Below are 12,842 nucleotides of genomic sequence, written 5' to 3'. Positions count from 1 at the left end.
ACACATATGTTTACAAATCATAGCTCATTTATTTAAATTTTACTAAAAACATATTACAAAATTTATTTAGTCATTGAAAGGATATTCTATAACATATTTTGCTAAATACAAAATTCAAGTTTACTACGAGGCAATAGTTTTCAAAGTAGCATTTAATATTTATATTAGTGCTACACGCATATTTACAAATTATAGTTCATTGGTTAAAGTTTTATTAAAAGCATATTACAAATTTTATTTAGTTATTAAAATGATATTCAATAACATATTTTGCACACACATATTTACAAATCATAACTCATTTATTTAAGTTTTACTAAAAGCATATTACAAAATTTATTTAGTCATTTAAAGGATATTCTATAACATATTTTGCCAAATACAAAATTCAAACTTCACTGTAATGCAATAACTTTTAAGACAACATTTAATGTTTATATTAGTGTTACACACATGTTTACAAATCATGGCTTTACAAATCATGGCTCATTTGTTTAAGTTTTACTAAAAAGCATATAACAAAATTTGCTTAGTCATTGAAAGGATATTCTATAACAAATTTTGTCAAATACAAAATTTAAATTCACGATGATGCAATAACTTTTAAAGTAATATTTAGTGTTTATAATAGTATTATAACTCTTTTAGAAATTAAGCGAGCATTTTAAGCATATCAATAAAATAATACTATTATTTTTTATTCAACGGCTTATCCAATAGTTACTTTTACTAAATTATTCTATTTTAAATTACTATATAAACAACTAACAATTAATAAAATAATTGATAACTACTAAAATAAATAATTCTTAATGGAACAATTAAATTGTTGAATAAGGCCTATAACGTAAAATCAAACAATTTATTCTCCAATTTTTTTTTTTAAAATCTCATTATGACCTCCCTAGGGTTAAGTATTCTAAAACCAAGTTACATTATTAACAAAAGAGTACATCTAATATAAGTTTAATACCATATAAAAATATTAAATTAAATATTTATATATAAATTTACATCAAATTAATTAAAAAATATATAAAAAATACATAAATATAAATATTTAATTTAATAGTCATTAAACTTATCCAAGCTTTTTATAACTGCACTTGTTAATGAATGATTGAATTGTGGCTTATTTAATACACATTTAAAATAAAATTGATCCATTTATAACCCATATTCAGAGGTGGGCACAGTCCAATTTAGAATCGAAACTAAAATCAACCGGTAAAACTGGTTAAATTCATATTGATAAAACTAAACTTGAACCGAAACAAGCTGCTGTTAAAAAAGTATCTTTTAAAAACATTAACCATCAAAATCAGACCAAACAGAAATAGAAATTAGAATCAGAATCGGGACCGGGTGACCTTTAGTCCGGTCACCGTCCCCTTGGCCCTGGAACCAGAACATGCATATCTAAAAACATTGGGACCAAATGTCCGAACAAACACTAGCTTACACCAAGGCCTTACAACTAGGAGTCTCAAACATGCCAAATATAATTATGGATAATAAGTTCATAATCCAAAGACATGCAGGCCACAAATGGCACTCATTCACATTAACAGCTACAAAGTAAAAAAAAACTAAAGTACAAAATTTAATATGAGATTATAAACATTTTTTAACAGACCTGACCTCCAACCCTCCCCTAATAAAAAACCATTTACATCAACACCAGTATATCACAAAAAGGTAGAAAAACCCACACTGAAATCATGAAAAGAAGAAGGAAACACATATGCAGAGTACGAGTCCGAGCAATAATAGACTGCATACTTCGAAAGAAAGAACCTGCAACAGTGAATAGTAATGGTGAAGAGCTGAGAGATTAGTGGTGGTTTAGAAAAGGAGAGCAGTGAATTGCGGCCGTTAGTGACGATGCGTTAGTGTTAAAAGTCAAGCAATATCAAGTAGCATTCAAGTTTTTTCCTTTTAGGTTCATGCATCTGGTTTCAAATTGGTATTGCAAAGCAAAATCATAACAGACCCACCTCATCATCTTTGGAAATAACCTGAAAACTGACCTTTCAGGTAGGTTGGATAAGTTGCAGTTGAGTAGATTGGACCTACCTAATTGAACAGCCATAAAAGCAAATAGCTTAAATTCATTTTGTAGTGCTTAAAGAGAGAATTGAAAGGAGAAGAACAATTAAAGACTATAATCAAAAGCCATCAAAAGAGTCACTTTTTTTTCACTCCCCAGAATTCATGAGAAGGTTGCAAAAAGAATATAAAAATTTCTCTGGTATATCACATCAGTCTAAGCTGGCCAAGTAGTCGGGATAAATACAAATACTTCATTCATGGGAAAAAGTCAGACAAGAACTCCAAATGAAAACCCAGAGAGACTTGCCATAAACAGTATATCTAGCAGACAAAAATATGCCATGGTCAACCAACCTACAAAACAGTTTTGCAGGGTTATATACATCTTCAACACAAAACTAGGTTATGCAGTTCTATATGCATCTTCAGCGCAAAACTACGTCACGTGCAGATTAGGGGTTACATACATCTTCAGCCAAAAAAGTCATAAGACAGCAGACTCTGATTGGTGTTTCTCTACTTGATTATATAAGGTTACATATACCTTCATCAAAATTAACAAAATAGGTTTATGCAGGTTGCTATTTTGTCATGTTTCTCCACTTGTCCTTCAAATCAACCTGAAAAAGTATTTTAAAGAGAACTAGTATGCAGCACTAATACAAAGAATACAAATTTTAGAAACCAAACAGAAAATAGTGCACAACATTGAGCATATTTACCTCAGTTCTGTCATAAAATATGTCACGCTTAAAGTCTAAGATAGCCTTCCAGTTTCCTCTACCAAACCTTCCAATGAAGAAGGGGAAAAAGAATAAGAACCCAAAAATTTATACAAACAGTAAAATATAAAAAAATTAAACTACTGGTTTTATACTTGCACAATTGAAGCAGCAATACCTATAAAGGTAAAAGCCAAGTCTTTCTTATAGTAGAAGATAATAAAGCAGAAAATGAAAGTTAACTAAACCATGAATTCTATATTTTCAAAAACAAAATTTGTCTTGTTAACAAAATTGCATACAATTGCACACCCTCCCTCAATGCATCTTCCTCTTCCACGCTCCACCTCTTGACTTTTCTCCTTCCAGCAAACTTAGGGATTTTATACTCCTTCAATGGAGACACAACCTTTGTCCTTGGCTTAGCTAACTGAAATCTGTTCATACCACTGGCACCTTCAGGTGAACCATCAATTGAATCATCCCACTATCCAACAAACAAAAGAAAGAAAAGATATATTAGACATAATTACATAAACATGAAAAGCCCAAAAGGTTAGAGAAATAAAAATTTTATGTCAAACCAATTCAACGAGATAAACAATTTAAAGCAAGTTTGAAGTCTAACATAAGATCATAAATAATATTGCAGTTAACTTGTCATCATGAATTTGAAGGAGGTTTCACGATGAAACAGAAAATATTTATTAACCAAATTCCATTCTCTCCAGTAATAATCGTAAGAAGAAGAAAAAGAAGAAGAGAAGGAATTTATTTACAAATTCAAGCTCCATTTGGAAGATGTTTATCGTAGAAAACATTTTCTGAGAAGATGAATTTTTTGCTGCTTGGCTGTAACACTAATATCAATTAGAAATTACATTTTGGCATTTGGTGAAATAGCTCCCTAACCCTAAACTTGGTTGTAGATTTGACATGGAATAGTGAAAATGAGAGAACTAAGAGATAAAAGATCAACCAAAGGGCTGCTTTTCTGGTTACACAATCAAGAAAAATGACAACCAGTAAATTGGTAATAATCTATAAAATCTGCCTCTAAATTAACCATTACAGCCCCATATATATAGCATAAATCCTACTCGAATAAGGTAAATGAACATTAAGTCTATGTGGAATTAAGACTTGAACTTAAAATACTAATAGAATTAGGATTTAACCCTTCTAAATAAAGCCTATCATAATGAAACTATAACTAGCATACTTTCTAATAGAACTACGTCTTGAACTCTTGAACCTTCTAAATTTGAATTGAATTTTTTTTCTTGCATTTTTGGTGCATATTGGGTGGAAAATTTATTTCAACAAAGTAGGGCATGAAAATATTAGGATTAAAGACTTCTCAATTTTGTTGAAAAAGAATTTAAAATTATAAAAGTGGTCAATTATGATACGACAAAGGTGGCCAACAAAGACCAGTGATGCTCAACAGAAGTCACAATGTGGATGAAGTGCCTATGTGGTTCTCATGCTGCTTCATTGACTTTTTGTGGGTTCATAGAATTCTTTAAAAAGACTTCCTGCTTTGAAAACAGATACACAATTTTAAAATGGTTTTAGTTTTCCTTTTGATCAGGAAATCCTATACATGCCAAACATTGGAAAATCCAGAAAACAGTTTTTAGAAAAATATTTTCCCCAAAACATATGGAGCCTCGATGTGATTACAGTTAGCTTTTTTTTTTTTTCCAATTCAAAAGTTACCCTCCACATAAGGAACATGCAACTGAATCAATGCGCTTATCTTTTTTATTCTATAGGCAAATATCACAACATGAAAAGAATGCACAAGCACACTATTCTAAAGCCAAAAATTCATAACACTCTTCCAATCAAGAATATGTTTTTGTGGGTAAAAAATGATAACTCAAGGCTAACCAAAAATTAAAATCAAGAAGAATTAACATGTTAACCAATATGAGAATTCAGAAATAATGCACAAAAAACATATACAAGCATCATCTTTATAACATGAAAAATTGACTCTGTTAAATTTCAATGTAACTTGAAGATAAGCAAGCAGACCAAAACAAAAGGCAAAATCATACCTCATAGGTACGAGCAGTACTATTCTTCTCCATTAAGCTGTGTTTGGAAACAACAATCTGATTGTTACAAATTTGAATTCCAGCACCATTCTTCATAGTTTGAATGGATTCAATAGTTTGAGTAACTGATGGATTGGGTGTTTCTATGGAGACTACAACATTAACGGAAGGATTGGGCACATCTACACCCTTTCCAACCTGATTTTCTACTAAAATCTCCTTATTCAAGGCTTTTCTTTCAGGCATTAAAGCCTCAGACAAATGTAAAGCATTGGGTAGAGGGTCATTCAACAAAGCTTTTAACTCCATGGAGCTGGATTTAAGTGCTTCTTTCACTATTTTAACTTCAGGAGTAGGAATGTTCATGACTACTTTTTCAGAATCCATAATGCCACCTGATCCTTTAAGGTTGTTGCTAGTATGAAGCATATCATTGTTCTGAGTTTCTACATAAAACAAGAGAAAAATTACTTGCATGCAGATAGTTGTAACTCACAGCTTGGAAAGGTAAGCACAGCCCTGACATGAACAACTATGCTGATTGAACACATAAAAGGGATGCCATCCCAGCCACGCTTTTGAGCCCTTCACATGTGCATAAAACTAAAAGGTAGTGTTAATTATCTCCTTACGCTGCTATCCATACAAATAAAGTTTGTTATAATCCAATCAATCAATAAAGAAAGACAACTCAATATTCAGCAATCATCATTATTGCTAGCGATTGGCAGCATGATATCCAAACCTGTTAATTAGCTTTCTTATGGCTACAATTAAGGCATTATCAAATAGAGATTGGTCAAATTTTAAAAATGAGATAGACATATAAATTCTAAGTACAAAAGACAAGGTAACCAAATGAGCAGTTGCTGTATAAGAGAGATATACAAAAGGCGCAAAAATCAAATACGTGATGGCAAAGCATTCAGCCTAAAAATTAATGCAACAGGCATGAAAGAAAAAGGAAACACACTAAATTGCAAGCAATCTTAAATCTTAGAAATTCACAATACAGAGAGTTGGTTTCCAAAAGAAATTGTCACACCTGAATGCCTAAATGTACATTCAAGTGATAAAAACCAAGAATCATTTACACTCTTCTCCTAGTCAAATATTCGGAATAGCAAGTGTCTTTAAAATTTCTTTCAGAATCCACCATTGCAGCCACAGAATTTCTCCTCTAGAATTCTTATTACATTCAGGGTTTCTAATGCAGGGTACTACATGCCTTTTTTTATTTGCTTTCTCATATCTGTAAATTGTAGATTCAAAAATTGTTAAGGCATTAATTCATTTAATATCTCACAACATTACTGATACATTTATCTCATTTTATTGAGGAAGCATCCTTTTCTAAGGCTTAATGGTCAAAATAATCCAAAACTTCTTTACTTTCATTTTTTTTTTTTTTGGCAATTTTAGCCAGCAGTCAAAATTGGCTCTAAATCAGCTTACATGGCACAATTTTGCCAGTCAATCTCTCGAATTTCTGCCGCTAGCTATATTTGTGAAAAACCTTCAAAATTAGGCTTAAAAAAGGCTTTAATTGCAAAACATCAAAAAGGTTTGGATTTTTTTACCATAAGGCATTTTACTGCTAATAAATCTTTCGCTAAGTTGTCAACAGGTTGAAATGAAAATGTATTTTGAATTCACCTTGCTACTCAAGAAGAACAGAACTCGAATCAGGTAATGCAACAAATTTAAAAAATCTCTCAAAACTCTTTCGCTTGTAGTGCAATAAACTACTAGGACTAAATTATATATCTTTATCCCAATAAGTAGGAAAAAGTAGCTATAAAATAAAATCAAGCAACAGGCTTCAATGATTGCAAGCATAATCTCTATACAAAAAATATAGCAAATGAATAAAACAAGCAGGTGCATATGATAAATAGTTATTTTCTTAAACAGATAATTAAGAGTTTGAACCCATTTTTTTTCTAAGAAAAGAAGATAAATCCCAGAAAAAAATTCATAACTTAGGCATGAAATGAAACTGAAGAACAATTCTTTACCTTTCCTTGCAGACCCATCTGCAACACCTACTTCTGGTTCCCTGCTTGCTTTCACCCCAACTTTATCAGCATTCTTTTCCTTCTCTACCATTTCCTTCTCCTTCCTTTCCCTCTCAGCTCTGGCAAGCAATTCAAGAAATGGACGACCCATTTCATCCAAAGCCTCCTTTAAATAATCCATAACCAGTCTTAACGCTTCATTTCGCGTAGCCCTCTCCAACAACCTCCCACACGCATTCGAATCCCACAAAGCCGCCTCCATCTCCTCCTTAAACTCCCTCAACTCATCAGTAACCAGCTCGCTTTTCTTCAAAAACTCCAACTTGTCAACTCTTTCACTCCAAATCGTCTTCACTGCCTCGAAAAACATCTCAGGGTCACGCTTGCGTTTGCTTCCCACAACACCCAAGTGCTTCACCGTGCAGTCCACAGCAACCGCGCAGTACGCGAGCTTCATGGAGTCTGGGATCTTGAATCCCTTCTTCTGATCCAATTGTTCAATGATTTCGAGGGATTCAAGAATGATTTCAGAGGAAACGGAGCCGTCGGCAATTTCGTCCTGGATTGCGCGGAGAGCGAGTGTCTTCTTCAAGCGTGGAGTTGCCAAAATGGGGATATGGGTATTTGTGAGAATCCTGTTGAGAACAAGTTTAGAGACTGAGTCTTGCCGAGCTAGGAACTCGATGATCCATAGAACGATGTCTGGGTCCATTTCTTCAGAGTCCATTGTCCGGGTAGAGCTGCCTCTGAAAGAACAGTTTTTTGCGATTTATAGGTTTTTCCTTGTTTGGGGGAAAACGAAAGGGAATGAAGGAAAGCGAATTCCTTCTGCTAAACATTTGAAAATCATTGGCTGATTTTATGGAAAGTTTTCGCCCAATATGCATACGCCAAATCCATCAGAATTAGGGTTAATTCTACGTCAATCTAATCTCTCAATTTATTTTATTTTTATTTTCTTTAACTTTAAATTGACTCGCTTGATTTCGTAGTTAAAAAATATTATTGATTGATATAATAGATCCAGATTCAAATTTCATCCACCCGTATATCCCTCAATTTTTATTTTATTTAAAAAATAATTTTCATATAAAAAATTATAATTTAATTATTTTCTAAATAAAATTACTATTTTATTCTCTCACATTTTTTTCTTTTATATTTTAATTTTTAATTATTAAATTAGTTAATAATTATTTATTTTTAATTAAAAACTTAATTTATAAAAAAACTAATTTTAAAAAATTATTTATTTAATTTGTAAATCAAATATTGGTTTAAAATAATTTTATAATGAAAATTAACATTTTGATGTATAATTAAATTAATAATAATAAATTAATAACAAATGCAAAATATAAATTAATAAAAAATTTTATTAATAAACAATTAGTAATTAATTTAATTATAAAAAATTATCAATGTGAAAGGGAAGAAAATAAAAAAAAGAAATATCAAAACTTGATCGTATAGGTCAAATTGATACTAAGGGGGTGTTTGATTTATCTATTGGATGTAACTAATAGTTGATAGACACCTAAATAGGTGATAAACTTAAAAGAGTAAAGCTGATAGCTGATGGGTAACCGATATGATACTCATCGGCTGCAATTTGTATCAATTCTATTTTTAGAGCTATTTTTATCAGCTGATAGATGATAGCTGATTTGATTTTATTTTTTATTTAGATCATATTGTCCTTTTTTATTTAACTCAAAAATTAATATTATTAATACTTTTATATTTTTTATTTATAATTTTAATATTTTAATTAACGTATTATAATTTTATTAAAATATTTTTTTATTATAAAAAATACATTTTTTTATATTTAAAAACTTAAAATTAATTATAAGTTTTTTCTTTATTAACAATAATAATTATTTTCTTATTTTATAACTATATTTTTAAAGTTATTTAATTATTTTTTAAAAAATTTAATTATTTTTTATTTCAATAATAAAATAAATAATATAATATAATAAATCAAAAATTATATATTCATTTTAATAATAAAATAACAGATATAATATATTAAATTAATAATTATATATTTAATTTAATAATAAAATAAATAATATATTATAATAAATTTATAATATAATAAATTTATAATATTATATTTATTTCACTTATAAAATAAATTATATGATATATACTCTTATTAACCATTTTACATATCAACAGCAATAATTAAATATAATTTTACCAAACATTTAACATAAATTAACTATAATCAGCTATTAATTATCAATTAGTAACTAACAATAACAACTATTAAATAATAATTATTAACTATATTTAATAATTAAATTAAATAGATCCTAAAACTTAAAACTGGCATAAAATTCCTAAAATTAATATTAAATTTACTTTCAAAAATCCCAAAAATCAAGCCCACCCTTAAAATCCAACATGAGTAACTCGAACTCGCAAGCCTAATCAAGCATCAACCCAAAACAAAAAAAAAAAAAACAATATGTACATTAGTAATAACAATAATGATATTTTTTTACCGTACAACAATAATGATAATAAACAATAAAAGATAAATCTTGATAATATTATAGGTTCTAAAGTATAAGGTTTTGCTCAGCATTATTATTAAAATTATTGTTAAAAAATTTATTTTTTTAAATATATTAATTATAGATTATTAAAAAAAATTAATAAATATTAATCATAAAAATATTAAATTAACAAAGAAACTTTTTCTAAACTATTTTTTTCAATAGCATATAAAATATTAATTTTATTCAAAAAAATAATTTAAACTTTTCAAATAGAATATCAAATAGGCATTAAATATACACATATGTATAAGTGCAAGCACCAGAAAGTGTTTAGAAAGCAAGGCCAAAATATACATGCACACTAGTAAAATAAATAGATGTACATCCTACAAAAGAAAGAAGAGCCGGAGATATTTACTGTATCAAAAAGTCCTATCTTTCTGTCTTCTGAGAAAAAGAGCAAATGCGAATGAGTATCCTACTAAGAGAGCTAGACATGAAATAAATTTATAGTTTTTATAAGTATTTAGGTTTAATGCAATCTTAAGATGAAATGCAATATTGATCCACAAATCATAACACAAATAATTCATAACAATAATTGCTTAAAAGGATATTTTGGAGCTCCTCATGCACCCTTGCAGTATATATATAAACGAATACAATATGGAAGCTAATTCCCTATTATAGCTACTTAAGTCCATAATGTGATTCTATGAGCAATTATGACTTATAATTAGGAATTGCAATGAGTCAGGTTTTTGTAGATACTTGACCCAACCAAACCCTAATAAGATGAGTTTGGGTAGTATACAATTAGATATAGGACAGATTCGAGTTTGGAGAATAATACTCCTAACGAATTTAGATTGGTTTGAGTTTCGAATGTTGGTATCCATTACCAAAACTCATTTATATAAATATTAAATTAAATATAAAATAAATGTTGTTACAATAATATTTATAAATTTTTATATTTTTTATTTTAAATAAAGTAGAATTTCAATATTTTATGGAATTATTAAGTTTTAAAATATAAATTATTAATAAAAAATAATTTTTATATAGATTATTAATTAAAATAAATATAATTAAAGGGTTCGGATACTTTTTGGGTAGTAATAATCGAGTTTGCAATGAGTTTGAATAATTAAAAATAAATTTTAATTGAATTTGAGTTTGCAAAAATCAATCAGTTCGAGTGCAGATTGGGTGATTTTTAGGAATACTCTACTCGTTATCATTCTTACTTATAATTAATAATTATAAGATTATTTAATATATTTATAACTAAAATTATTAAGAAAATATAAAGAATTTGAAATATAATATTATGTTGTATTTAGTCCATAATACATAGATATATAAATATGTATAACTGGAATAAAGTTTAAATTTGCCCCTTAACTTTTTTATGATGTTCAAACAAGCTCATTTAAAATTTTTTTTTCCAAATTAACTCAACAACTTTCATTTTAAGATAAAATAAATTTCAACAAAAAAAAAAAAAAAAAAATAAAAAATTTAAAAAGTTCATAAAGTTCAAAAAAAATTATTTTTTAATTTATTAAAAAAAAAAAAAATATAAAATATAAAAAGAAAAAAGGCAGTTCTCCTCTTCTTCCAAAACTCCCTACCCTATTTTATTTTGTTTTCCATCCATTGAGCCATCAACCACCCCTTATTATTTAGTCAAGTCAGGGAGACACGATGACATCTATAATCCTCCTCAACAAACTCTTAGGACTACTAAGTGTAAGATGAGTCTGTGTTTGGTTTGTTGTCCTGGATCATCATCATCTTATTGCTTATATTATACAGGTATATATTTAATTAATTAGGGAGTAAGATGATTTGTATGATTTCATGATGTACTGCATTACTATTTATTTTATACTATATGCAACGCTTCATATTTGATCTGTTAATGGCTTTCATTCTCTCTCTCAATGCCATCCCTTTTATGGTTCTGCATTAATTACTTTTTTATGCAAAATGTTGTGTGCCTCAGAATGCACAAAGGTTGTTCAATGAAATGATTCACGGAGCTAAATGCATGAATTAGCTATTATACATTTTTTTTCAATTTATGCTCTTTTGTTGTTTTCATGGAGCATTAATTAATTAATATTATTTTCTTCCAGCATTTTTATTACAGACCAAGAAATAGTCCCAAACAAATTATATTTTTGCACGATAACACAATAACTTCCTTTTTGCTTTGTCATCTTACTATGCGTAACTTATTTTCTACAATATATATACAAATATGCATCTGCACCTGCTTGTCTTCTACTAGTGGTTTCCTCACAATGCTTTGATGGGTTGGTATTTTGTTTTTGATTGTGCTTTGTTGCTTTGGGTTCGTAATTTTTTTAATCAATATAGAAGCAGAAAATAAGAAAAGAAAATATATATATATATATATATATATATATATATATATATATATATATATATATATATATATATATATATTTTATTGTTTATAGGCGCTTATCTCGCATACTTAATTGAAGTCAGGGGTTGGCCTTATTTGGTCTTTAAAATGAAAGTTATGGATTAATTGGGACCAAAAGTTTACAATGGGCTTATTTGGACATTATGAAAAAGTTAAAGGGTAAATTTCAACTTTATTCCATATATAATTACATTAAAAGTACATAACACATATAAAAAAATATAGAAAAATATATGTATAAATTTAGTTCTCAATTTAGTTCCAGTTCGGTTATTAGTGAAACCAAAACCAAACTAATGCATCATAATAAATTCAGTTCGGTATGGTTATTTGGTTCGGTACTGGACCCCCGAGAAGCATACACAGCCCTAAGAATAAGGCTACCACCAAAACCTAATCAATATATCTTAGCCATGAGAGCAAAGCTACCACCATGACATATCCATATTCATAGAGCATGTGTCACTGTCAAACGGCCTATCCATCCACACACACACACACACATATATAAGCTATAACTTTATTCCCAACAAGGAACATCACAATTAAATAATGCAACAAATAGGGCATGCTATTAATAAAATAACTAAATATGTAGCTATAAGTGATGCATGGATATGCTAATAATATATATGATAATATTAAATTTTATAACTTATTTAATATCCAACTCACAAATTTATCATTTACACAGCTCCCTTATCCTACTAGGAAGAAGAGGAAGGGCGGCTTAGATCACCTATATAAAATATCAGACATCTATTAGTAAAATAGGACACATAACAAAAGAAAGGTAAAGGTCCGACGGAGACAAAATATAAAACCCTAAGATCTTGTCAAAAATGCATCAAAGTACTTTTTACAACTAAGATCTAACCCCCTTTCAAGAAAACGCAATAAACAACACAACTGCAACTTAACAATGGCCTTAGGCCCACAAGCATAGTAAAACATCTTCATCTACAATAATCAGTAAGGGTTCTTAAATCCTAATTAATACGGTCTAATAG

General features: G+C 28.8%; 1 protein-coding gene across 7 annotated transcripts; it reads right to left on the bottom strand.

Annotated features, from left to right (window-relative positions):
* Positions 1-1,478: 1,478 nt before the first annotated feature.
* Positions 1,479-7,824, bottom strand: LOC110658937 (uncharacterized). 7 transcript variants are annotated; one of them, XR_002495677.2, is made up of 7 exons: positions 6,859-7,824; positions 4,841-5,286; positions 3,077-3,261; positions 2,775-2,841; positions 2,597-2,672; positions 1,998-2,076; positions 1,479-1,797 (listed from the first exon to the last, which is right to left on the bottom strand). XR_002495677.2 is itself a non-coding variant. In XM_021816728.2 (6 exons), exons 1-5 carry the CDS (start codon positions 7,583-7,585, stop codon positions 2,634-2,636), a joined length of 1,464 nt encoding a protein of 487 aa, XP_021672420.2. In that variant the 5' UTR covers positions 7,586-7,824; the 3' UTR covers positions 1,479-1,797; positions 2,597-2,633. The 7 variants fall into 7 exon arrangements, 3 of the variants coding, with proteins under 3 accessions (XP_021672420.2, XP_021672421.2, XP_021672419.2); XR_002495679.2 differs by having other exon boundaries at positions 2,031-2,076; XR_002495678.2 differs by having other exon boundaries at positions 1,998-2,072.
* Between the last annotated feature and the right edge of the window lie 5,018 nt (positions 7,825-12,842).

This window comes from Hevea brasiliensis, chromosome 14 (genome assembly GCF_030052815.1).
Source record: "Hevea brasiliensis isolate MT/VB/25A 57/8 chromosome 14, ASM3005281v1, whole genome shotgun sequence".
Classification (NCBI taxonomy): Eukaryota; Viridiplantae; Streptophyta; class Magnoliopsida; order Malpighiales; family Euphorbiaceae; genus Hevea; species Hevea brasiliensis.
The sequence above is the reverse complement of the archived record's forward strand: the minus strand, read 5'-3'. Positions and strand labels throughout refer to the sequence as shown.

Excerpts from the sequence above, each read along its gene's own strand:
- LOC110658937 (XM_021816728.2), bottom strand. The coding sequence starts at position 7,585 with ATGGACTCTGAAGAAATGGACCCAGACATCGTTCTATGGATCATCGAG. Across the intron at positions 5,287-6,858 it reads AGATGGGTCTGCAAGGAAAG|AAACTCAGAACAATGATATG; the intron begins GTAAAGAATTGT and ends TGTTTTATGTAG. Across the intron at positions 3,262-4,840 it reads GTACTGCTCGTACCTATGAG|TGGGATGATTCAATTGATGG; the intron begins GTATGATTTTGC and ends TTTGTTGGATAG.